This window comes from Nycticebus coucang, chromosome 8 (assembly GCF_027406575.1).
Source record: "Nycticebus coucang isolate mNycCou1 chromosome 8, mNycCou1.pri, whole genome shotgun sequence".
Taxonomy (NCBI): domain Eukaryota; kingdom Metazoa; phylum Chordata; class Mammalia; order Primates; family Lorisidae; genus Nycticebus; species Nycticebus coucang.
In genome coordinates this window covers 29,147,294-29,173,484 of record NC_069787.1, presented here as the reverse complement: position 1 = coordinate 29,173,484, position 26,191 = coordinate 29,147,294, and the positions used below count along the sequence as shown (strand labels likewise).

The 26,191-nt window shown below is 39.0% G+C and overlaps 1 protein-coding gene across 3 annotated transcripts in view; it reads right to left on the bottom strand.

Moving 5' to 3' along the window:
* TMF1 (TATA element modulatory factor 1) overlaps positions 1-23,863 on the bottom strand; it is a 63,687-nt gene extending 39,824 nt beyond the window's left edge. For 2 of the 3 annotated variants that reach the window (XM_053599243.1, XM_053599242.1), the window contains exons 1-5: positions 23,451-23,806; positions 19,444-20,651; positions 16,238-16,341; positions 15,485-15,611; positions 13,982-14,087 (exon numbers count right to left, since the gene is read on the bottom strand). In XM_053599243.1, the coding sequence (XP_053455218.1) occupies positions 13,982-14,087; positions 15,485-15,611; positions 16,238-16,341; positions 19,444-20,651; positions 23,451-23,592 (1,687 nt within the window). In that variant the 5' untranslated portion in view covers positions 23,593-23,806. Of the gene's footprint in view, positions 1-13,981; positions 14,088-15,484; positions 15,612-16,237; positions 16,342-19,443; positions 20,652-23,450 lie in introns of all 3 variants that reach the window. The other variant, XM_053599241.1, reaches the window with a different exon arrangement.
* Positions 23,864-26,191: the final 2,328 nt, after the last annotated feature.

The window sequence follows — 26,191 nt, the reverse complement described above, 5'->3', positions numbered from 1 at the left end:
CACCCCTTCTCCTTTCTCTCTTTTCTTTTCTCTTTTTTCTTTCTTTTTTCCCTTCTTGCTGTTCAATCTTCTCATCCTTCTGGTCCTGTACCACAAGGACTCATCAAAACCCTTCTCCAGAGGCACGGCAACTTAAAGAGCAAGAGGAAGTGAAAGGAAAATTAGGGCAAGGAAATAGATAAAAGAAATCACTCAAGAGGAAAAATCAGCAAAAAAATCCTGCCAACATGAAAAACCAATGCAGAGCAACCCCCCCAAGAGACCGTTAGGTAGCTATTGCAGAGGATTCTACCTATAAAGAAATGTTAGAAATGACAGAAAGGGAATGCAGAATACAGATGATGAAAACAATTAAGGAAAAGATGGAAATGAAGGAAACTGCTGATAAAGGGGGAAATAACCAAAAGGAAATCTAAAAACAGAATCAAATAAGAGATGAACAATATGAAGAATATAGAAAGGATATAGCAGAGCTGAAGGAACTGAAGCAGTCAATTAGGGAACTAAAAGATGCAATAGAAAGTATCAACAACAGATTAGACCATGCAGAACAATCTCGGAGGTAGAGGACAAAGCTAGGGGCAGAAAAGAAGAGAGAAATAGCAGAACGTTCACTGACTTTAAGAATTAAGGGACTTTATAAAGCGTTCAAACATACAAGTTATAGGTATCCAAGAAGGGGGAAGAAGAATACCCCAGGGGAATGGAAGCCATACTAGAGAATATTATAAATGAAAATTTCTCACATATCACCAAAGATTCTGACACACTCCTTTCAGAGGGATATTGGATCCCAGGTCGCGTCAACTCTAACGCAGCTTCTCCAAGACACATTGTGATGAACATGTTCAAAGTCAAGACAAAAGAAAAGATTCTGCAAGGTGCCAGGAGTAAGCACCAGTTGACCTGCAGGGGCAAATTCATCAGGGTGACTGCAGACTTCTTTAAGGAAACTTTCCAAGCAAAAAGACAATGGTCATCTACCTATAATCTACTTAAACAGAACAATTTCCAGCCCAGGATTCTATATCCTGCTGAGCTAAGCTTTAAAAACGAAAGAGAAATCAAATCATTTACTGATGCACAAACATTGAGGAAATTTGCCACAAGACCAGCTCTACAGGAAATACTTCAACCTGTCCTACACACTGAACATCACAATGGATCAGTGGCAAAGTAAGAACTCAGAAATTAAAGGACAGAACATAACTTCCACACTGAGGCAAAAGACAAAACTAAGCAACGGACTCTCACAAAATAAGATGAATAGAAAACTATCACACTTATCAATTATCTCAATAAACGTTAATGGCTTGAATTCCCCAATGAAGAGGCACAGATTGGCTACAGAATTAAAAAACACAATCCATCCATTTGCTGTCTGCAGGAAAACACATCTGCCTTCAAAAGCCAAATTAAAACTCTGAGTTAAGGGTTGGAAGACAATGTTTCAGGCAAACAGAATTCAGAAGAAAAGAGGAGTTGCACTCTTATTTTCAGATACATGTGGATTTAAAGGAACTAAAGTCAAAAAAGACAAAGATGGTCACTTTATACTGGTCAAGGGAAAAATACAACAAGAAGATGATTCAATTCTAAATATTTATGCACCCAATTTAAATGCTCCAAGCTTCTTCAACAGACCTTACTCAGTCTGAGCAGTATGATATCGTATAATACCATAAGAACAAGGGACTTTAACACTCTTCTTACAGAGCTGGACAGATCCTCCAAACAGAAATTAAACAAAGATATAAGGGACTTAAATGAGACCCTAGAACAACAGAGCTTGATAGATGCATATAAAACACTCCATCCCAAAGATAAAGAATATAAATTTTTCTCAATGCCCCATGGAACATTCTACAAAACTGGTCATATCCTAGGCCACAAAACAAACCTCAACACAATAAAAAGAATTGAAATTTTACCTTGTATCTTCTCAGACTACAAAGCACTAAAGGTGGAACTCAATTCCAACGAAAACTTTTTTTTTTTTTATTAAATCATAGCTATATATATTGACATGATCGTGGGGCATCATTCACTAGCTTCACAGACCATTTGACACACTTTCATCACACTGGTTAACATAGCCTTCCTGGCATTCTCTCAGTTACTGTGCCAAGACACTTAAATTCCACATTTACAAAGTTTCACATATACCCTTGTAAGATGCACCGCTGGTGTAATCCCACCAATCCCCTTCCCTCTATCCACTTCTCCCCACCCTCCCCTTCCTTTCCCCCTTCCCCCTATTCTTAGGTTGTAACTGGGTTATAGCTTGCATGTGAAAACACTAAATTAGTTTCATAGTACGGCTGAGTACATTGGGTACTTTTTCTTCCATTCTTGAGATACTTTACTAAGAAGAATATGTTCCAGCTCCATCCATGTAAACATGAAAGAGGTAAAGTCTCCATCTTTCTTTAAGGCTGCATAATATTCCATGGTGTACATATACCACAATTTATTAATCCATTCATGGATCGATGGGCACTTGGACTTTTTCCATGACTTAGCAATTATGAATTGGGCTGCAATAAATATTAGCAATTATGAATTGGGCTGTACAAATATTTTTGTTCTGATGTGATTTTTGGTCTTCTGGGTATATGCCCAGTAGAGGGATTACAGGATTGAATGGCAGATCTACTTTTAGATTTCTAAGTGTTCTCCACATCTCTTTCCAAAAGGAATGTATTAATTTGCATTCCCACCAGCAGTGCAAAAGTGATCCCTTTTCTCCACATCCGCGCCAACATCTCTGGTCTTGGGATTTTGTGACATAGTCTAGTCTTACTGGAGTTAGATGATATCTCAAAGTAGTTTTGATTTGCATTTCTCTGGTGATTAAAGATGATGAGCATGTTTTCATATGTCTGAAGACCGCACGCCTGTCTTCTTCAGAGAAGTTTCTCTTCAAATCCCTTGCCCAGCCTGCGACGGGATCCTTTGTTCTTTACTTGCTAATGCATTTGAGTTCTCTGTGGATTCTGGTTATTAAACCTTTGTCGGAGACATAACCTGCAAATATCTTCTCCCATTCTGAGGGCTGTTTGCTTGTTTTACTTACTGTGTTCTTGGCTTGCAGAAGCTTTTTAGTTTGATCAAGTCCCAGTAGTGTATTTTTGAAGCTGCTTCAATTGCCCAGGGGGGTCTTCCTCATAAAATACTCACCCAGACTGATTTCTTGAAGGGTTTTCCCTGCACTCTCCTCTAGTATTTTTATAGTTTCATGTCTTAAGTTTAAATCTTTAATCCAGTGAGAGTCTATCTTAGTTAATGGTGAAAGGTGTGAGTCCAGTTTCAGTCTTATGCAGGTTGCCAGCCAGTTCACCCATCACCATTTATTAAATAAGGAATCTTTTCCCCACTGAACGTTTTTAATTGGCTTGTCAAAGATTAAATAACAGTAAGTAGCTGGGTTCATCTCTTGGTCCTCTATTCTGTTCCAGACATCTACTTCTCTGTTTTTGTGCCAGTACCATGCTGTTTCGATCACTATCGATTTGTAGTTTAGTCTGAGGTCTGGTAGTGTAATTTCTCCTGCTTTGTTTTGTTTTTTGTTTTTTTTTTTGTAGAGACAGGGTTTCACTTTATGAAAAAGTGTATGGCATAACACAGCTCACAGCAACCTCCAACTTCTGGGCTTAAGCAATTCTCTTGCCTCAGCCTCCGGAGTAGCTGGGACTACAGGCGCCCACCACAACACCCAGCTATTTTTTTTTGTTGTTGTTGTTGCAGTTCGGCAGGGGCTGGGTTTGAACACACCACCCTCGGCATATGGGGCCGGCGCCTTACCGACTGAGCCACAGGTGCCGCCCCTCCTGCTTTGTTTTTATTTCTGACTAATATCTTGGCTATTTGAGGTTTTTTCTGATGCCATATAAAACAAAGTATTGTTTTTTCAAGATCTTTAAAGATGACAGTGGAGCTTTAATAGGGATGGCGTTCAAATTATACATTACTTTGGGTAGAATGGACATTTTAACAATGTTGATTCTTCCCAGCCATGAACATGGTATGTTTTTCCATTTGTTAACATTTTCAGCTATTTCTTTTCTTAGAGTTTCATAGTTCTCTTTATAGAGATCTTTCACGTCCTTTGTTAGATAAATTCCCAAATATTTCATCTTCTTTGGCACTACTGTGAATGGGATAGAGTCCTTAACTGTTTTTTCAATTTGACTATTGTTGGTATATATAAAGGCTACCGATTTATGAATGTTGATTTTGTAACCTGAGACGCTGCTGTATTCCTTGATCACTTCTAAGAGTTTTGTAGTAGAGTCCCTAGTGTTTTCCAGATATACAATCATATCATCTGCGAAGAGCGAAAGTTTGATCTCTTCTGACCCTGTATGGATACCCTTGATTGCCTTTTCTTCCCTAATTGCGATGGCTAAAACTTCCATTACAATGTTAAAAAACAATGGAGACAATGGACAGCCTTGTCTGGATCCTGATCTGAGCAGAAATGATTCCAATTTAACTCCATTCAATAGGATATTGGCTGTGGGTTTGCTGTAGATGGTCTCTATCAGTTTAAGAAATGTCCCTTCTATACCAATTTTCTTAAGGGTTCTGATCATGAAGGGATGCTGGATATTATCAAAAGCTTTTTCTGCATCGATTGAGGGAATCATACGGTCTTTGTTTTTTAATTTGTTTATGTGCTGAATTAGTTTTATAGGTTTACGTATATTGAACCAGCCTTGAGACCCTGGGATATAACCAACTTGGTCATGATGTATAATTTGTTTGATGTGTTGCTGGATTCTGTTTGTTAGGATCTTGTTGAATATTTTTGCATCTATATTCATTAGTGATATCGGTGTATAATTTTCTTTTCTTGTTGGGTCTTTTCCTGGTTTGGGGATCAGGGTGATGTTTGCTTCATAGAATGTGTTGGGTTGTCTTTCTTCTTTTTCTACCTTTTGGAAGAGGTTGAGTAATATAGGTACTAATTACTCTTTAAAGGTTTGGTAGAATTCTGATGTGAAACCATCTGGTCCCGGAGTTTTCCTTTTAGGGAGGTTTTGTATGGTTGATGCTATTTCCGAACTTGATATGGGCCTGTTCAACATTTCCACTTGATTCTGGCTAAGTCTTGGAAGGTGACGTGCTTCCAGGTATTGGTCAATTTCCTTCAGATTTTCATATGTTTGAGAATACAGTTTCTTGTAATATTCATTAAGGATTGTTTGGATTTCTGAGGAGTCTGTTGTTATTTCGTCTTTGTTGTTTCTGATCGGTGAGATTGGAGATTTTACTATTTTTTCCTATTAGGTTAGCCCAAGGTTTATCTATTTTATTGACCTTTTCGAAAAACCAGCTTTTTGATTTATTGATCTGTTGTATGATTCTTTTGTTTTCAATTTCATTTAATTCTGCCCTAATTTTGCTTATCTCTTTTCTTCTACTGGGTTTGGGGTTTCTGCTCTAATTTTGGTTATTCCTTTTCTTCTACTGGGTTTGGGGTTGGAATGTTCTTCTTTTTCCAGTTGCTTGAGATGTCCCATTAAGTTGTTAACTTCCTCTCTTTCCGTTCTCTTGAGGAAGGCTTGCAGTGCTATAAATTTCCCTCTTAGAACTGCCTTTGTGGTGTCCCAGAGGTTCTGATAGTTTGTGTCTTCATTGTTGTTTTGTTCCAAAAGGTTGGCAATTTCTTTCTTAATCTCATCTCTGACCCAGCTATCATTCAGCATAAGGTTATTTAACTTCCACGTTTTTGTATGAGTATGCAGATTCCTGTTGTTACTAAGCTCAAGTTTTATTCCATGGTGGTCTGAGAAGATGCATGGAATAATTTCTATTCCTTTAAATTTACTGAGGTTAGACTTGTGACCTAAGATGTGATGGATTTTGGAGTAAGTTCCGGGAGATGATGAGAAGTATGTGTGTTCAGTTTTGTTGGGATGAAATGTGCTGTAGATGTCTGCTAAATCCAAATGTTGGATCATTACGTTTAAATCTAAGATTTCTTTGCTCAGCTTCTTGTTGGACGATCGATCCAACACTGCCAAAGGAGTGTTGAAATCTCCGACGATTATGGAGCTGGAGGAAATCACGTTGCTCAGGTCTGTTTGAGTTTCTCTTATAAATTGAGGTGCATTCTGGTTGGGTGCATAGATATTAATAATTGAGATTTCATCATATTGAGTATTACCCTTAACAAATATGAAGTGACCATTCCTGTCCTTCCTTACTTTTGTTGGTTTAAAGCCTATTGTATCTGCAAATAAAATTGCAACACCTGCTTTTTTCTGATTACCATTTGCCTGAAATATGGACGCCATCCTTTCACCCTGAGTCTGTATTTGTCTTTTAAGATGTGACTCTTGTATGCAACAGATATCTGGCCTGAGTTTTTGTATCCAGTCAGCTAACCTGTCCCTCTTTAGAGGACAGTTTAAGCCATTCACATTAATGGAGAATATTGATAAATCTGGTGAAGTTTGGGGTATCGAATTTTTCAAAAGTCCAGTGGGCATTTTTAATCCTTTTGCCAGTGTGGAAATTGGAGTTTGATCCGAAGTTTCTGAGTGAGTTTACTTTTGTGGCAGAGTATTGGGTTGGTCATTATGGAGGATAGGTCTGAGAATATCCTGAAGAGCTGGTTTGGTTATGGCAAATTTCTTCAACATATGAATGTCATTAAAGTTTTTAATTTCTCCATTATGAATGAAACTCAGTTTAGCTGGATACAAGATACGGGGTTGAAAGTTATGTTGCTTTAGGAGATTAAAAGTCGGTGACCACCCTCTTCTGGCTTGAAAAGTTTCAGGAGAGTGATCTGCAGTCATCGTAATATTCTTCCCTTTGAAGGTAATGGTTTTCTTTCTCCTGGCAGCTTTGATAATTTCTCCTTCATATTAACTTTAGTGAAGTTAATGATGGTATGCCTGGGGGATGTCTTATTGGGGTTGAGTCGTGCTGGGGTTCTGAAGCTGTCCGCTATCTGAATTTCAGAATCTGTAGGCATGTCTGGAAAATTCTCTTTCATAATTTCATGCAGAAGGGCCTCTGTGCCCAGCGAGGCCACTTCATCTGTTTCTGGAACTCCTATCATTCGGATATTGACCTTCTTCGAATTATCCCAGAGCTCTCTGAGGGAATGATCCGTTTTTGCTCTCCATTTGTCTTCCTCTTTGAGAGTTTGGGAGCATTCAAAGGCTTTATCTTCGATGTCAGAAATCCTTTGTTCTGCTTGCTTCATTCTGTTGCTGAGGGATTCTACTGTATTTTTCATATCTTTCAGGGCTGCAAATTCTTGCTTCAGTGTGTCTAAGTCTTTCGTGGTTTTGTCTTTAAATTCGTTAAATTCTTGAGACAACGTTTGAATTTCTCCTCGAATTCCTAATTCCACTTTATTAATCTTGTCTGCAATCCAAATTCTGAATTCGATTTCTGACATCTCAGCCAGTTGTTTATGAATGGGATCTTCAATTACATCTGCCATGTCTTTCCTTGGGTGGGGGGTTGACCTATTCTGGTTATTCATGTTAGCAGAGTCTTTCCGCTGATTCCGCCCCATGGTTGTTTTACTCTCTTTGATTTTTCTCCCCTGGGGCTTTGTTGAGGGCCTGTACAGTGTTGTGGCCTGAGAAAGTGGGGCCCTGTCTGGTGTGGTAGGGCTAAGAGCTTCTGTCTTGTTTTCAGCTGGTTTCTGTCCCATCCTAGTGAAACATATAGTCTGGATTGAAGTCTCAGCTGTGGAGAAATATCAGCAATTAAGTCACCCTGCCCACCACCAGCGAACAATTGGAAAAGAAAAATCAAACCTTCCTACCACTGTGCACCCAGGGCATCACCTGATTTGTCTTCAGGCGATTGGTTCAGTTCAAATTGTCCAAATCAATTGTCTCAGTCTGCACCTGTCTCAGGTGAGAGAGTTTAAGAAGTCTCTGGGAACTGGATCACAGGGGTCTGGTGACTACTCTGGTGTGGCTTGTCCCAGCACTGCGTGGAGTCAGGAGGAGCCACCTAGCCAACAGATCAGTCTGGGAAGGTTCCTGCTTCCTTCCCCACCTTGCACCGCTGTCACACTCAGTCACTAATAGTCCTGCAATTGGCTGACCCAGTTACCTGTAGTGAACCAGTACTCCAAGAGTTTGCACCTGCCTGAATCACAGGGCAGTCTACCAGGCCGCTGCACTCTGCCTCTCTCTAGCAGGAGGAGGTGAGGCCTGACAACCTCAGGCGCTTGATGAAGGTTGGGGGGTTTTCACTCAGGTCCAGTCTCGCCCCTGATTAAGGTTACTGACAGAACAGAACAGAACAACTTTGCGATTCCCCTGCAGAAGAGAAGCTGAATTGAGTTCCAAATCAGCTTGTCTTTGCTCTTGTATTGTCTATAGGCTGACGATCCCCGGAGGGCCAGGTGCGTCTTAGGTTCAGTAAAGGGACCTCTGGGTCAGCCCCACCCTGGGAGTTTCCCCGGTTTGCAAGTTGGAGTTGCCTCAGACAAATCCTACACTCACAGTCTCTGGTTGTCCAGGGAGACAGGCGGTGTGACTTCAGAATATTCAGTAGTGAGCCATATTGCTAGCAAAAGAGGGATGCTGTTTTATGCCTCAGGCAACCGCTGCTCTGGTGCAGCTCCCTTCCAGCCAACCATCCTCTCTCCGCTCCTGTGCCCCAGAGTCTGCACTGACCGGCTATAGCCCGGCACTGTCTACACCCCTTGAGCGATTGCCCAAGAGTCTGGACTCCTGGAGGACAGGCCTCCAGACCTTGGAGCAAGAGCAGAGAGGTGCCTGGGGAGCGCTGGGAGCCTGGGGTTGCGGGCAGAGAACACACACAGTTTTACACCTGGCCGTATTTTCACCAAAAGACGGCTATTGCACTGTCCCTCAGGGAACTGTGGCTCCAGTGCAGTCCCCTCTCTGCCAACCGTCCTGTCCTCACTCCCGTGCCCCGGAGTTGGCGCCGACCAGCTGCAGTCAAGGCCCCATCCACACCCCTCGAGAAATCACCCAAGACTCTGAACTACTGGAGGACTGGCCTCCAGACCTCAGTGTGAGTGGAGGGGAGCGCTAGGAGCTCAGAATTCCAGGTAGAGCCTACTTACAGTTTATACAGTTTTATGCCTGGCAGGAGGATGCCATGGCACCCTAGTAGGGGAGTTAGGTCCAGGTTTTAGAGGGTCTGTCCCGTGGAGTGTAGTGGGAGGACCTTTGAACTCTGCCCGATTGTTTGTGGGGCACTCTGAACCATTCTCATGGGGGAGGGGACTCCTGTATGCTTGGGGATGCATTTTGTACCTTTTGTTTGTATCCTGGTGGTTGCAGCTCGCCTCAGTGGGGTTGATGTGTGTTCTTCAACCTTCTATCTTAGTGCAGTTCAAATCCACCAGGTTACTTGCTGAATTATTGTCCTTTAACTCTCCTACTGGACGGGAGCCTCTGTGGAAAGCTGGCTTCAGTCAGCCATCTTGTCTCCTCCCTCTAAAATTTCTTCATTAGTCATCCGGGACTTACGAGGCAGGGAGTCTTCTTGGGGGGACAACGCTCCAAGGTAGCCTTGCAAACTCCTGTGCGCAACCCTACTGGTCCTGCACTGCCCCGCCGCAGTGGTGGGTACAGGACGAGGAGCTGCGGCTCTGCACCAGCCGCCTCCGCTCAGCCGCGCCTGATGCCCGGCACTGGCCCCAGCACACCGCCCTGCGACCGTGGCGGCAACTCCTAACAAAAACTTTGAACGCCAAACAAAGGCACAGAAATTAAACAACTGTCTGTTGAATGACAGTTGGGTGCAGCAAGAAATAAAACAGGAAATCATTAACTTCCTTGAGCATAACAACAATGAAGACACAAGCTACCAAAACCTGTGGGATACTGCAAAAGCGGTTCAGAGAGGATAATGTATCACTTTAGATGCCTATATTCAAAAAACAGAAAGAGAGCACATCCACAAACTCATAAGCCACCTTATGGAACTGGAAAAGAAGAACAATCTAAGCCTAAACCCAGCAGAAGAAAAGAAATATCCAAAATTAAATCAAAGGTCAATGAAATTGAAAACAAAAGAATCATTCATCAAATTAATGAAATAAGTACTTGATTTTTTGAAAAAATAAATAAAATAGATAAATTTTTGCCCAGACTAACTAGAAATAGAAAAGTAAAATCTCTGGTAACCTCAATCAATAAAGATAAAGGGGAAATAACAACTGATCCCACAGAGATACAAGAGATTATCTCTAAATACTACCAGAAATTTTATGGTCAGAAATTTGACAATGTGAAGGAAATGGATCAATATTTGGAATCACAGCCTCTCCCTAGACTTAGCCAGGAAGAAATAGAGCTCCTGAAGAGACCAGTTTCAAGCACTGAGATTAAAGAAACAATAAAAAAACTTCCAACAAAAAAAATTCCCTGGTCCAGATGGCTTCACACCAGAATTCTATCAAATCTTCAAGGAATAGCTTATTCCCGTATATAGAAATTATTCCAAAAAATTGGACGAAGGAATCTTCCCCAACATGTTCTACGAAGCAAACATCACCCTGATACCAAAACCAAAAAAAGACCCAACTAGAAAGAAGAATTTCAGAACAATTCTCAACAAAAAGCTTAGCCAATAGATTACAGCTTATCATTAAAAAAGTTATACATCATGATCAAGTAGGTTTCATCCCAGGGATGCAAGGCTGGTTTAACATACGCAAGTCCATAAACGTTATCCACCATATTAACAGAGGCAAAAATAAAGATCATACGATCCTCTCAATAGATGAGAAAAAGCATTTGATAAAATCCAGCATCCTTTTCTAATTAGAACACTGAACAGTATAGGCATATGTGGCACATTTCTGAAACTGATTGAAGCTATCTATGACAAACCCACAGCTAATATTTTACTGAATGGAGTAAAACTGAAAGCTTTTCCTCTTAGAACTGGAACCAGACAAGGTTGTCCTCTGTCACCTTTACTATTCAACATAGTGCTGGAAGTTCTAGCCAATACAATTAGGCAAGACAAGGAAATAAAGGGAATCCAAGTGGGAGCAGAGGAGATCAAACTCTCCCTCTTTGCTGACAACATGATCTTATACTTAGAGAACCCCAAAGACTCACAAGACTCCTAGAAGTCATCGAAAAATACAGTAATGTTTCAGGATATAAAATCAATGTCCACAAGTCAGTAGCCTTTGTGTACGCCAATAACAGTCAAGATGAGAGGCTAATTAAGGACACAACTCCCTTCACCATAGTTTCAAAGAAAATGAAATACCTAGGAATATACCTAACGAAGGAGGTGAAAGACCTCTATAAAGAAAATTATGAAATCCTCGGAAAGGAAATAGCAGAGGACATTAACAAATGGAAGAATATACTATGCTCATGGATGGGAAGAATCAACATTGTTAAAATGTCTATACTTCCCAAAGCAATCTACCTATTTAATGCCATCCCTATTAAGATACCAACATCATACTTTCAAGATTTGGAAAAAATGATTCTACGTTTTGTATGGAACCAGAAAAAAACCCTATATAACTAACGCAGTTCTTAGTATTAAAAACAAAGCTGAGGGGCGGCGCCTGTGGCTCAGTGAGTAGGGCACCGGCCCCATATGCCGAGGGTGGCGGGTTCAAACCCAGCCCTGGCCAAACTGCAATAAAAAAATAGCCGGGCGTTGTGGTGGGCACCTGTAGTCCCAGTTGTTTGGGAGGCTGAGGCAAGAGAATCACGTAAGCCCAAGAGTTAGAGGTTGCTGTAAGCCTTGTGACACCACAGCACCCTACCAAGGACGGTACAGTAAGACTCTGTCTCTACAAAAGAACAAACAAAACAAATAAAAACAAGCAAAGCTGGGGGCATCACCATACCAGATTTTTGGCTATACTACAAAGCCACAGTGGTCAAGACAGCATGGTACTGGCACAAAAAATAGAGACATAGACATTTGGAATCCGAAGAGAAAACCAGGAAATGAAATTAACACCTTACAACCACCTAATCTTCAATAAACCAAACAATAACATACCTTGGGGGAAAGACTCCCTATTCAATAAATGGTGCTGGAAGAACTGGATATCCACATGTAAAAGACTGAAACTGGACCAGGACCTTTCTCCACTCACAAAAATTGATTCAAGATGGATAAAGGGCTTAAATTTAAGGCATGAACAATACAAATCCCGGAAATCATAGAAAAAACACTGGAAGATATCAGTCTGGGGAAAGACTTCATGAAGAAGACTGCTGTGGCAACTACAAGAACAACAAAAATAAACAAATGGGACTTCATTAAACTGAAAAGCTTCTGTACAGCTAAGGAGACAACAACCAAAGCAAATAGACAACCTACACCATGGGAAAGGATATTTGCATATTTTGAATCAGACAAACACTTGATAACTAGGAGCTATTGAGAACTCAAATTAATCCACACGAAAAAAGCCAATAATCCCATATATCAATGAGCAAGAGACATGAATAGAACATTTTCTAAAGAAGACAGACGGAATGGCTAACAAACATATGAAGAAATGCTCATCATCCCTAATTATTAGAGAAATGCAAATCAAAACCACTCTGAGATACCATCTAATCCCAGTGAGAATGGCCCACATCACAAAATCTCAAAACTGAAGATGCTGGCGTGGCTGTGGAGAGAAGGGAACACTTTTACACTGCTGGTGAGACTGCAAACTAATACAACCTTTTTGGAAGGAAGTATGGAGAACCCTCAAAGAACTCAAGCTAGACCTCCCATTTGATACTGCAATCCCATTACTGGGCATCTACCCAGAAGGAAAAAAATCCTTCTATCATAAGGACACTTGCACTAGACTATTTATTGCAGCTCAATTTACAATCACCAAAATGTGGAAACAGCCTGAATGCCCACCAACCCAGGAATGGATTAACAAGCTTTGGTATATGTACACTATGGAATACTATTTAGCCATTAAAAAAAATGGAGACTTTACAGCCTTTGTATTAACCCAGATGGAAGTGGAACATGTTATTCTTAGTAAAGCATCACAAGAATGGAGAAGCATGAATCCTATGGACTCAATTTTGATATGAGGACAATTAATGACACAATGGGGGTGGGGGAAGGGGAGAACAGAGAGAGAAAGAAGGAGGAAGGGGTGGGGAAAGGCAGAGCAGAGAGAGGGAAAGAGGGAAGGGGGTGCAGTCTTGGTATGTGCTACACCTTTTGGGGGCAAAACACGACTGTAAGAGAGACTTTAACAAATGCAATCAGTGTAACCTCATTTCTTGTACCCTCACTGAATCCCAAACAATAAATAAAAAAATAAAAAATAAAAATGTAAAAATAAAATAAGATTTCTGCACACACACAAAAAAGGGTTTCTTAGTATTGGATGTTTTTGCCTATTTTTCAAGGAGTTTTTTTTCCTCCCTAGAAGCAAAAAGCTACACACACATACCTCTGTCTCATTATACCTTACTCCCCATTCTTTTGTGAACTGTCACTTACCATTTCCATGGTTTAAGAACAAACCTTCCATGTTTTCAATGTTTTTTTTTTTGCAGTTTTTGTCCAGGGCTGGGTTTAAACTGGCCACCTCCGGCATATGGGGCTGGCGCCCTATTCCTTTGAGCCACAGGCGCCACCCCATATTTTTTTTTTTTTTTGAGATAGAGTTTTACTATGTTGCCCTCGGTAGAGTGCCATGGCATTGTAGCTCACAGCAACCTCAAACTCCTAGGCTTAAGTGATTCTCTTGCCTCAGCCTCCCAAGTAGCTGGGACTACAGGGACCATCACAACATCTGGCTATTTTTTTGTTGTAGTTGCCATTGTTGTTCAGCAGGCCCAGGCTGGGTTCAAACTCACCAGCCCTGGTGTATGTGGCTGGCGCCCTAGCTGCTGAGCTACAGGTGCAGAGCCTGCTTTCAGTATTTTTAATTAGGATGCATCAACTAGTCAGGTGGCAACTACTTTTCCTGTTCTTATAATATTTTTCGTAATCACATAAATACTTTACTTACCTTCTTCCATTAACCCTTGGATCTGCTCATCTTTCTCTTGCAAGAGGTCTGAAGTTTCACTACTATTTAATCTAGTGGCAAGTTCTTCTTTTATAATTTTGATTTCCTAGTTGAAAAAAAAATCTGTGAATACCATAAAGAATTATTTTCATTCAGGTTTTTTCCCCATCCAAAGAAGCCTTCCATAACCACATCCCTAGTAAGAAGCTGCAAATTTTATTCAGGTAAACTATAACTTTGGCTAACTAAAACTAAGAAAAGAGTTTCAAGCATAACATATAAAACTTAAACTCAGATACATAAACAAGTTTTAAAATGAAAAGATAAATGAGAATAAGTTAACTTTCAAAACCCTTCTTCACTATCTCTACATGTATTCTTTTTTTTTGATTGAGACAGAGTCTCACTATGTTATCTTATCCTCAGAGTGCTGTGACGTTATAGCTCACAGCAACCTCTAACTCTCGGGCTTAAGTGATTCTCTTGCCTCAGCCTCCCAAGTAACTGGGACTACAGGCGCCCGCCATAACGCCCGGCTATTTATTGTTGTTGCAGTTGTCATTGTTGTTTAGCTGGCCCAGGTCGGGTTCAAACCCGCCAGCCTTGGTGTATGTGGCTGGTGCCCTACCCACTATGTGTAATCTACACTGAGGTTAAGCATTACATCTGAAACAACTTAGTACAGAGTTAGGGACAGGAAGAGGTATACTGGTTAGTAGTCTCAGGTGTGTGACCTATTTCTTTTCTGCATGTGTACACTCAGAAAAATTATAAATTAACAATTACCACTTGTCAAGAAGGGGGAAGCAATCTAAGTGGGAAAGGCTAAATAATGTTATTAGTAATATCTGGGATGCAAGCAATAATTATTAACCTTAGTTTCCAATTTCTGAAATAGGCAACCATTCCAAATTAGACCAAATTTGGTTCCAAGGGGATACCTGGCAAAGTCTGGCAATATTTTCAACTACTCCAACTGGCAAGGAGGAGGGTGCTACTGGCATGTCATGGATAGGGGCCAGGGATGCTGTTACATATCCCATAATGCATAGGACAGTCCCACACAACAGAGTTATCCAGCCCAAAAGATTAATAGCATACAGCTTAAAAAATTCTGCATTAGAATAAGTCAACATTATGTCTCCACAACCATTAGAAATTTGTATTTTAAAATTAATTTGACTTGAAGAAGTATAGATGAATGCTAAGTTTAAATGGAAAATAACAAATAAGGGAAATGATATTTATTTATAAAGTACCGTCTAGATTTAAGTGTTATTTATTTTGATGAAATTATCATTTATAAAAATTACTCTAATTCTTGCTATAAATATTTGTTTTTAAAATATAAAAAAACAGCAAATTATAAGAAAAAATCTACAATTTAAATATTAATACACTATACTACTTCTCTTTTTTCCCCCAATACTAAAAAATTATTAATGTACTGCTTAAAAATTAATGTCTCAGAATTTAATTAATATTATTTTAAATTTCTATTACCTTTTTAGCAGCATCTCTCTCTTTGCAGGCTAGTTGAACTTTCTTTTCTGCTTCTGCAATTCTTTGAGTAAACTCATCTTTCAAGGAAGAAATGCTACTGCTTTCTTCTTTCACTCTGAACATTTCACTTAAATTTAAAATAATATTTAAGAATGAAGATAGTGTTTATATATTTCATAAGTCACAAGATGAGTTCAGTTCTCAAAAGGAAGATAACATTTTCTCCAACTGAGCTTATTAAAATAGCTCAGTTTTAGGCCTATTAACCTTTAAGAGAAAAATTACTTGCTATATTTATTTTAAAACACCTCAGAAAACCATTAGAAAGTGAAAATGTGATGAATATTTAATGTGCAAAAATAAGAAGTAAATATTTCAATTCTCAGTCTTCTTTTGTCACATTTTCCCAATCACCTCCTTAAAAGAAACTAACACTCAGTAATTTTTAAATTATAATAGCACAGTTTTCCTTAAACACATGTTTAAATCTCTAATACGAAAGGACTATTTCATTATAAAGGGAACACTTTTGTCTGTTTTTGCAAAACACCTCTCTTCAATGCCAAAGGTAATATGATAAAGATAGTTTGAGTAAAAACTGTAAGAAAAGTTATAGTTAAAATGCTATACAATTTTCAGTAATTATAAACAGATTAAATTATAAAACATTTAAATTTCTAAAATATTCTTAAATAATAAGCATATGGACCTCCACAAAATGTATAAAGTTACTCACATTTGTAAAATACTTACTCTTTCAGGTTATCATAAGCTTCTTCTAGAAGTGCTTTTTCTTTACTAAGAGATAATAACTGAGCCTCTCTTTTCTCCAGTTTCTCATTCAGAAATTCAACTGTCTAGATAAAGAGAATACATGAAAATCAAAACATTTAACTTTTAAAAAGGCCATTTTTACATGAAGGCAATAAGTGGTAAAGGTAACCTAATCACTATAATAAATAAACCAAAACTATTTCGTAAAAACAATTAAAAACAATATTGGGGTGAAACTACTAAATGTAGAATATAAATGTCTGAACACAATAACTAAGAAAATGGTAACCAGTTCGATGAAAATATTTCAAACTGTACATAAAACCAGCACATTGTACCTCATGATTGCATTACTGTATACAGCTATGATTTAATTAAAAAAAAATTATTGGGAACACAGTGGATATAGAACAATAAGATTCTTACAAAGCTGGAGAGACTCTAGGAGAGTATAAATTCATACTCAATCACATAGCTGGTAAGAATATAAATTAACAAACTACTTTGGAAAACAATTAGGCAATGTCTAATAGGAGTGCTGCATACCTCTAATATATTCCACCTTTGGAAAGCAAAAAACTCTCACATAACTGTACTGGGTGACACATACAAGAACATTTAGAGCAGCCTGTATATAGTCTGTACATGCACCAAAAGAGGAAGGGAGAGAGATGAAATCAAGAATGTCAAAAAGGGGCTTCAGGCTCAGTGCTAGTAGCACAGTGGTTACGGCGCCAGCCACATACACTGAGGCTGGTGGGTTTGAACATGGCCTGGGCCAGCTAAGCAACAATGACACCTGCAACAACAACAAAAAAAATAGCTGGGCCTTGTGGCAGGTGCCTATGGTCCCAGCTACTTGGGAGGCTAAGGCAAGAGAATTGCTTAAGCTCAAGAGTTTGAGGTTGCTGTGAGCTGTGATGACACAGCACCGTACCGAGGGCCACATAGTAAGACCCTGGCCCAAAAAAACAAAAAGTGGGGGGGACTTCAAAGCCTCTGGTAATGTTCTATATCTTAGCTTAGTAGTGCATATACAATTACCTATATTCCTTATTATTCTTTAACCCAAACATGTAATTTTCTTAGTATGATACACTGCATTTTAACAATACAATTTTAGATGGCGGCGCCTGTGGCTCAGTGAGTAGGGCACCGGCCCCATATGCCGAGGGTGGTGGGTTCAAACCCAGCCCCGGCCAAACTGCAACAACAAAAAAATAGCCGGCCGTTGTGGCGGGTGCCTATAGTCCCAGCTACTTGGGAGGCTGAGGCAAAAGAATCACATAAGCCCAAGAGCTGGAGGTTGCTGTGAGCCGTGTGACGCCACGGCACTCTACTGAGGGCAGTAAAGTGAGACTCTGTCTCTACAAAAAAAAATACAATTTTAGAAAACCCATAAGCGTGTAATTTTAAAACCTCAAAAATGTATCAGTATAAAGCTAAACAAAAATTAATGCTTAGAATACCTTATTCCTTAGGTCCTGCTTATGTAGTGATAAACTTACATATATAAAAGGGAGGAAGGGTGCCTTTTGGATTCAAAAACCAAAAGTCTAGATTAATTTAGAAATCACTTACCAAAAAAATAAAAAAATAAAAAAAAGAAATCACTTACCTTCTTAAGTATATTGAAAAAGTATATATATATATATATTTTTTTTTTTTAAGACAAGAGTCTCACTATGTCGCCCTCGGTAGAATGCCACGGGCGTCATAGCTCACAGCAAACTCTTGGGCTTAAGCGGTTCTCGTGCCTCAGACTCCCAAGTAGCTGGGACTACAGATGTTAAAAATATCTTAATGATAGTAATTAATGTTGGATTTTAGGAATTCAAAGTGCTATTATATATTTTATAGTATATAATTATTACTCATTGGAATAATACTGCATGGGATTTTATTTCTGAATGATATTAAACCTAGGTTAACAGAATTTGGCACTTTTTTGTATTAAATAATTCAATACATTTCTTTAAGACATCCTATATTTCAGAAATCTATCAGAGATGCCAGATCCAACTCAATTTTCTATCTAAAAAAATCATAGGAAAAACCCAAAGTGTGACTCAATGTCAGTAAAAGAATTTACATCACTTCCTTTTGTATGTATTAGGTAGAAGCAATCTGCCATTCTTAGGCAATGCCTTTGTTCCTTGGACATTTCCTTTTTTCATTCTGGTGAGATATAGCTATTAACAGGAGATATCAGAAGTGACGCAAAGCGATAATAAACTGAAGCATGCAGAATACAAATGCCTACATACAGTAACTAAGAAAATGCCATGAAGGTTATGTTGAACAGTTTGATGAAAATATTTCAGATTGTATATGAAACCAGCACACTGTACCCCTTGATTGCACTAATGTACACAGCTATGATTTAACAATAAAAATAAATTATTTAATAAAAAAAATATATCTGACAATGGGCTCGGCGTCTGTAGCACAGTGGTTATGGCACCAGCCACATGCACTGAGGGTGGCGGGAAAAAAAAATAAAAATAAAAATAAACTGAAGCGGGCAGCGCCTGTGGCTCAAAGGAATAAGGCACTGGCCCCATATGTTGTAGGTGGTGGGTTCAAACCCAGCCCCAGCCAAAAACTACAAAAAAAAATAAATGAATAAAAAATAAATTGAAGCAATATAAGGAGATATTTCTTATATAGAAATGAAAATATTAATATTAAAATATTCACATAAAAACATGAATAACTGATATAAAGACTAAATTCTCATTTCAGATTTGCTACAAATAAGTGTAAACATAAAAAAACAAATTCAGATATAAGAAAAACCAAACATTTAGGTTTGTTTTAGCTCACTACTTGGAGTTGAAGATACCTGTTAACATAAGAAAACAGTCCTTTGCAGACTGACATACTAGTAAGCATAGCATAAGAGAATTTTAAGGTGATAAGGACTTAGCGATAAAGATGTAAGATTGAAACCTTTATGTTTCGTTATATTGAAATAGCAACTTACTCTAACATAATTGCCTTGGGGAAATTTCAAATAGTATCAGTAATTGTTCAATTTTAAAGTCCTTAATGCTATGCTGAAATGTCAAAATACTTTTTAAAATTGATACTGATTATTATGTACCAAAGAAAACATTTTAAGACAAATGATTTACTCTCTAGAAAGCATGTCTAAAAACATCCCTTCACTTCTATAGAGTTACCTTGCAAACATCTTCCTTCTCAGAAAGTACTTCTGGCTGACTTTCAGCAGCTTCACATTGCTCGGCCACCTTGTCTGAGACAGTCTGTCCTTCATTTATTGGTGCAGGAGAAACTAAGGTATGAGGCTGTTCACAGTTAACAGGAGTTGCACTTCGTCCACTTTCTTCCATTTCTGCTTCCTCAGTGGGTATAATTAATGTTTCAGTTATTACTTCTTCAGATTTTCCCTCAACAGATTCCATTACCTTAGTCTTTGGTGTTGAAGGATTAACTATAATAGGCACTAAAGCATATCCTTTGCCTGACAATTCATCATCTGAATTTATTTCACTTACACTCCGGCTATCTAATGACTGCACACTAAATGAGTCTATTCTTTCAAAAGCATCAGATGAGCAGCAACTCTCAGTGAGTTTTTGAAAATCATCTAAACGATTATATTCAGGACAGGTAGATGCAGTGAGAAGCTGAAAAGATGTCTGCATCAAATGAAGACTTGATTTTGAATCTGTAGTTTCTTGTCTTGAACTTGCTGAGCTCTCACTTATCACACTTTCATGATCTAAAACTTCAATATCACTGGTGGTAGAAGTACCTGATGAGAAGGTACTCACAGGAGGAGAAGGTGTATTGCTCTGTCTGTCTTCATGTTTTTGCTCCTTAGCTTCTAAAGCCAGGTCTTTTGTTTCTGCTGTGAGAGACTGTGTAGATATATTAGATACATTTTCTGTAGTTGTTTTTACATTAACTTCACTTTCAGATACTTTCAAATGAACAGTTGGTACCTTCATATCAGATTCTTTATTGACAGATTCTTCATGTTTGCCTTCAGTTTTAAATGGTGGAGTACCTCCTGCCAGAGTTTCCCCTGATACACACAAAGAAGAATCGTTTACTTTTGATTCATTTGTTTCACTAATTCCTGACTGTCCAGTATGTAAGGATTCCTGTAAGGTGTTTTTGACTTCTTCTTCTGGTCGCTGTGATTTAGCTGGAGGTTTTGATACCACTGGACTCTTCTGAATGGTCTGGACATCCGATGGAGAAAGAAAGGCACTGAAGAAATTTTCAGATTCATCTACTACAGTCCTCCGAACTGGCTTTGTTATTGCTTTAGGAGAGGCTATTGGTGGACTCTGAGGTTCGGTGTTTGATTTCAACCCCCAGCTTGAAGTATCCCATCCTCCACTGACAGTAGGACTTATTCCTTTAACAACAACAAAAAAAAATTAAAAAGGAAAAGAACACTATATATATTAACATTTCAATCATTACAATCATTACAAATACAAATTTAGAATAAAAACCCCTATGAAATACAACCTGTAATTTGCATCAGCTAAACCCATTGTTTACTACATCATTTATTAGCTCAGTTAACTTTGGGCCTTAAAGAAGAAAAGTGATATTGAATCTGCCCAGAGAAAGTAGGAGCACAGATGAAAGACTAGACCTAGCCTAGACTACCAGAAGCAAGTATGTTATTCCCTTCCACAACAAATTAAGGAAGTAATAGCATATGTTTTATAACACACGGTAAGTCCAAGATACATATGATTCATTTCATGTAATAGGCAGCATACTTACTTTCAAGCCATGTGCAGTCCCTGCAGAATGGTCCTACCTATTTAATCAGTTTCATATTAATTTTATTCTTATAGTATCAATAGTAAAACATAGTTATGAGCTACACAGAGGGAAACACTCAAAACTGAAGCTAAGACATCAATGAAAAATGTTCTTTTCCAAAGATTTAATTGAACTAATGAGAACAGTTAGGTTCCAGAGAATAAATCTATTTTCCTGTTATCAATGACACTCCTATTCTCCAAGTCCCACTCTCCAAACCCACTCTAAGAGAAAGTTTTCTTCCTTTTCCAAATTCTAAATTATTCCAGAAATTAGATCATTATGAATTTGATTTTGAAAAATGTACATTTTTAAAGAACTATTGTTCTTTCATATAGGAGGTAATTGATATCAGGGTTGTTGAAAAACACTACAAAGAAAATAAATAACAATCTTCTTGGAGGAAAAGATAATTATCATATTAGTCATAAAAACAGCTATTACTAAAAACCTGATGGTAAAAAAAAATAGTGCAGTCACTAAAATGTTTAAAAATTTCTTTAAATTTTTTTTCTTTTATAAATTAAAAAGTGGCTGAGGCCAGGCACAGTGGCTCTCGCCTATAGTTCAGTACTCTGGGAGGCCAAGGTGGGAGGACTGCTTGAGGTCAGGAGTTCAAGACCAGCTTAGCAAGAACAAGACCCTGTCTCTACCAAAAACATTACAGAAAAAATTAGACAGGTGTGGTGGCATGCCCCTTTAGTCTCAGCATTGAGAGGTTGAGGCAGGAGGATCACTTGAGCCCATGAGTTGGAGGTTGCAGTGAGCTGAAATGACACCACTGCACTCAACCCAGGATGATGAAGGGAGCCTCTGTCTCAAAAAAAAAAGGGAGGGGGTTAATCAATATTACCATAAATCTTATACGATTAGAAGTTGGTAGGGAGTGACTTGTGTAACTAAAAGCTCCTAAAAATTATCAAGCTCTATAGTAAAGATTATCATCTAATATGACTTCAAAGGCAATTAGGATGAAAAGTATGTATTGATATAAAACTTTGGTCTGGAGACATAGTTCACCATCCATTTGTGCAATACACTATAAAAACAATGTAATACAGAGAAAACCACAATTAAAGATGCAAATGAATAAGCAAGATTAGGTTTACTGATTACCATCATTTTAATAAACGACAGGAATTAATTTTACCTCTTGGAGAGAATGATTTATGTAATTCCAGAGTTACCTGACATCCACTGAAATTACTCAATTCTTAAGACTTATGGTCATTTTTGTAATCTAAAATTAAGCAGATGATTAGTAAACATTTGTAGCATTTCACTAAAATCTAAGTCTATCCTGGACTACCTGTTTTCAAAAATAAATTGTATATCATAATTCGACCATAGATTTCAGCAAACAAGTACCCTAATATTTGAAACTTACATCTTTCCTAGAATTTAGGAATTAAAAATACGGGGTACACATGCTTTTTTATCTTGTAAAAAACAGTAAGACCATGATATAGGCACATGGACTTATCTTAAAATAAGGTAATTCAAATTTAGGTCCTGACTTTTTTATCCATGTAAAATTAAGAACAGAAACCAGTAAGAGTAGTCAAGAATAACTTATCCTTTTTCACACAGCGGGTCAAACTCCCCAAATCTGCAAATCTTAGCCCCACACATCAAAATGCTAAACTATTCCTTAAAGACTTAAGAGACAAAAGTAACTGAAAATGCCTGAAAGATCAAACTCAAAGACCATAACCGACAGACTTAGGTATTTAGAAATAAAAAAGTGATACAATCCAAAAAGTGCAGGGTAGAGATTCCATGGGTTTATTGCGCACCTCACCCGATGTGTGACCTAGAGCCACCTGGGCCTCATTTTCCTCTTCTGTACAACACAGATATTAACCAGCGTAACCAATACAGATATTAACCAACGTAAGAACAAGCCAAGAGTTGTTCTTAAGAAAGACATAAAATGTGCTTTACAGCGCCATCAAGCACGAAATGTTCACTAAGTGTTAGCGATTGTTCTTTCCTTCCTGGTGATCTACACACTTCAGACCTTGGATCCAAAAGTGCCCTAGATGCCAAGCAATTCCAAGATCAGGAAGGTTGTGCTAGAGAGCTGAGCTGACGGAGGGCTTAGGGACAAGACCAACAAATCAAGTCCATGTCACTGAAGTCGACAGGTCCCGCACTCCAGGGTCAACGGCAAAGAAGAACCTGGGGCTTGAATGTTCCCTCTGGAAAACAGTAAAGACCAACTTGGAGACTAAAGAAACTTTTAGGAAGGGGCCGGGGAGAAATTACTTTCTGAGAACTCTCTCAACGAAGAATGATCCCTCTCTACAACACCATTTAACCCGTTTGCCTCTGGAGAAGAGAAGCCTGCAAGAGCCCAGGCTCCTTTCTCCCTTACCCGGCTCTCCGTATGGAATGGTCTCGGCCCAGGCGCTCGGTTCGTCTTCTTGGATGTCCAAGACCCTGTCGATGGACTTCTGCGCCTGAGACAGGGCCTGCTTAGCGAAGCTGGAGAGCTGGGAGGCGTTAAACCAACTCATCGCCCCTCCTCAGCCGGCAGTGGCGGCAACAGCACCAAGAGGGAAGGCCTCTGGCCCGGGGAAGGGTGCAGAACGGCTTCAACCCCCTTTCCCCTTGGATGGCCCTGTCAGCGGGTGACCATAACCCCGACTGCCTCCCCGGAGGGGACGCTACCCTCAGCTCTTCCCGCACAGCTGAAACCAAGACCCTGCGTGCGCATGCGCTGGTTTGGTCCACGTACACAACAACCAAATCCGGGAGCCCAGAGTTCCATCGATAGACGGAAGAACAGGGGAAAGAACGCTGACGTCACATCCGGAAGCCCAGGGTTGCCCTTAGTTACCGAGGAACGCGGAACCGTTTCTGTCAACTGAGTTCGTTGTTTACCTGGCAGTTCTCAGCTAGGACTACTAATAGAAGCCGATTGCTTTCGGACTAAGCAAGTTTGCATGTGTGCGCTTTGCAAGAAAATAGTTCATGTGCTAACTTGCCAGCAATAATTGCAAAGGCAAGTGCGGGCTTCGCATTTGTCTTTAGCATTTTGTCTCTAACATTTAATCAGTTCCGTGTTAACTTGGCCTTAAGGAGAAACCCTGGTTTGGACTTCCCTAAAACACTAGGGCCCACATATAGACATTGCACCCAAATCACATGGTGCAGAAGGCAAAACCGCACCCTCAAAATAGTGGTACATCCCTTGCTCCAGTCAAGACATACCTAATACCATGGTGTTTGCCCCTCCCCATTCATATGTGGAAACCTAATTCCCAGTGCAACAGAATTAAGGTTGGGCCTTTAAGAGGTAATTAGATGATGGCCCCTCACCGATGAAATCAGAGCCCGTTTAGAAGAAGTCCAAGAGAGGCTGTTTGTCCCTCCCACCATGTCAGGACACAGCAAAATGGCACCAACTATGAACAGAAGAGCAGCCTTTACTAGATACCAAATCTGCTGGTGCTTTGATCTGGGACTTCCTAGCCTCTAGAACTGTCGGAAAAACATTTGTTGTTTATAACCACCCAGTTTATGGCAATTTGTTATAGCAGTCCAAACAGACAGCTAGGAAGCACTAAAACCAATACCCTATCAATGTATATTGTGCACGGTACTTAAAATATAATCTTTACTTTTACTGTGTGCACTCTCTTCAAACATTTGGCCTTGGGAAGAAATCTTAAATTGGTAGTCTTCCTAATCCAATCAACAGCTATGTTTGGATTGGCCCCAATAAGGTTTAAAGACAAAATTCTACCAACATTTAAAAGTCAGATTTCATACAAAAATCCAGACTTCCATTTGCTTCGAAAAATATGAGTACCAACATGGAAAAAGTCAACTGGAACTGTTGCTCCCTATTTTTTTTTCTTCTATTTTTCTTTTATGAGACAAGGTTCTCACTCTATTGCAATGGCAGAATCACAGCTCCTTGCAATCTTAACTCCTGTGCTCATTCTCCCTGTAGCTAGGAACCCAAGTTTACGCTACCACGCTCACTAAATGTTTAAAATATTTTGTAGACAGGGTTTTACTGTATCTCCCACTCTGGTCTTGAACTCCAGCCCTCAGGCGATCCTGCCTTGGCCTCCCAAAGTACTGGGATTACAGGTGTGAGCCAAATATGCCCAGTCACCTCTCTTTTTTTTTTTTTTATTTTTGGCCAGGGCTGGGCTTGAACCCGCCACCTCCGGCATATGGGACCGGCGCCCTACCCGTTGAGCCACAGGCGCCACCCGCCAGTCACCTCTCTTGATAAGTAATTTTTACTTACATCAGTTTGCCACAGACACTAGTCATCTCCTTATATCCTCCCTGCTATGGTTATTTACTTTACATGTCTGCTTCCCATTGAGTGTTTCACCCTACTGCAAGGAATTGTGCCATATTTTTTTTTCTTTTAAAAAAAAAATCGGATTGAAATCCTTAAATTATGATCACCTTCCAATAATTTTATCAAACCTTAATAAAAATTTGCATGTTAAAACTTTTACAATGTAGTAACTTACACAATAGTAATAAGTAACTCTTGTACCTTCAGTTTAGCTAAGTCGCCTAAAGAGGAGACTTGGGGCAGAGTAGGGTTAGAATTAGCTGTTCAATTATGGTTCCAAGACTTCTAATTGTACAGATTTGGCTAAATGATCTAAATATTTTAAAACTATTTATCCAGGTCTCAGATGGATATATTGTCAACTTTCTCACAACACAACTTTGCAATTATTATAGCACCTATACAAAGGAGGTGCTAAATCATAGTTCCTTCACTTTCAAAATAGATTTTCTTTTTTAGGCTGAACCTGTAAGTTTTTAGGTAAAGCACATATAATTATCCCATATGCTTTTTATAATGAAACTTAAGTATCTGTCAATGTGGAGCTAGAAAGAATAAGTAAAAACTTGACCCAGAGACAGGTAACCACAGAGCTTTTGAATAGAAAACTGTCGTCTAAGTCAACAACAAAGAACATGTACTATACGTTCTCACATTAAAATACTAGACTCCGGTTTTTTATGATTTGAGCTTAATTTCTAGTCTTATTTGGAAGAAACAAAGGCATCTTCACTTCATTACATTATCATGTTAGAACAAGTTAAACCAGGTAGATCTTTATTAAGGAAATT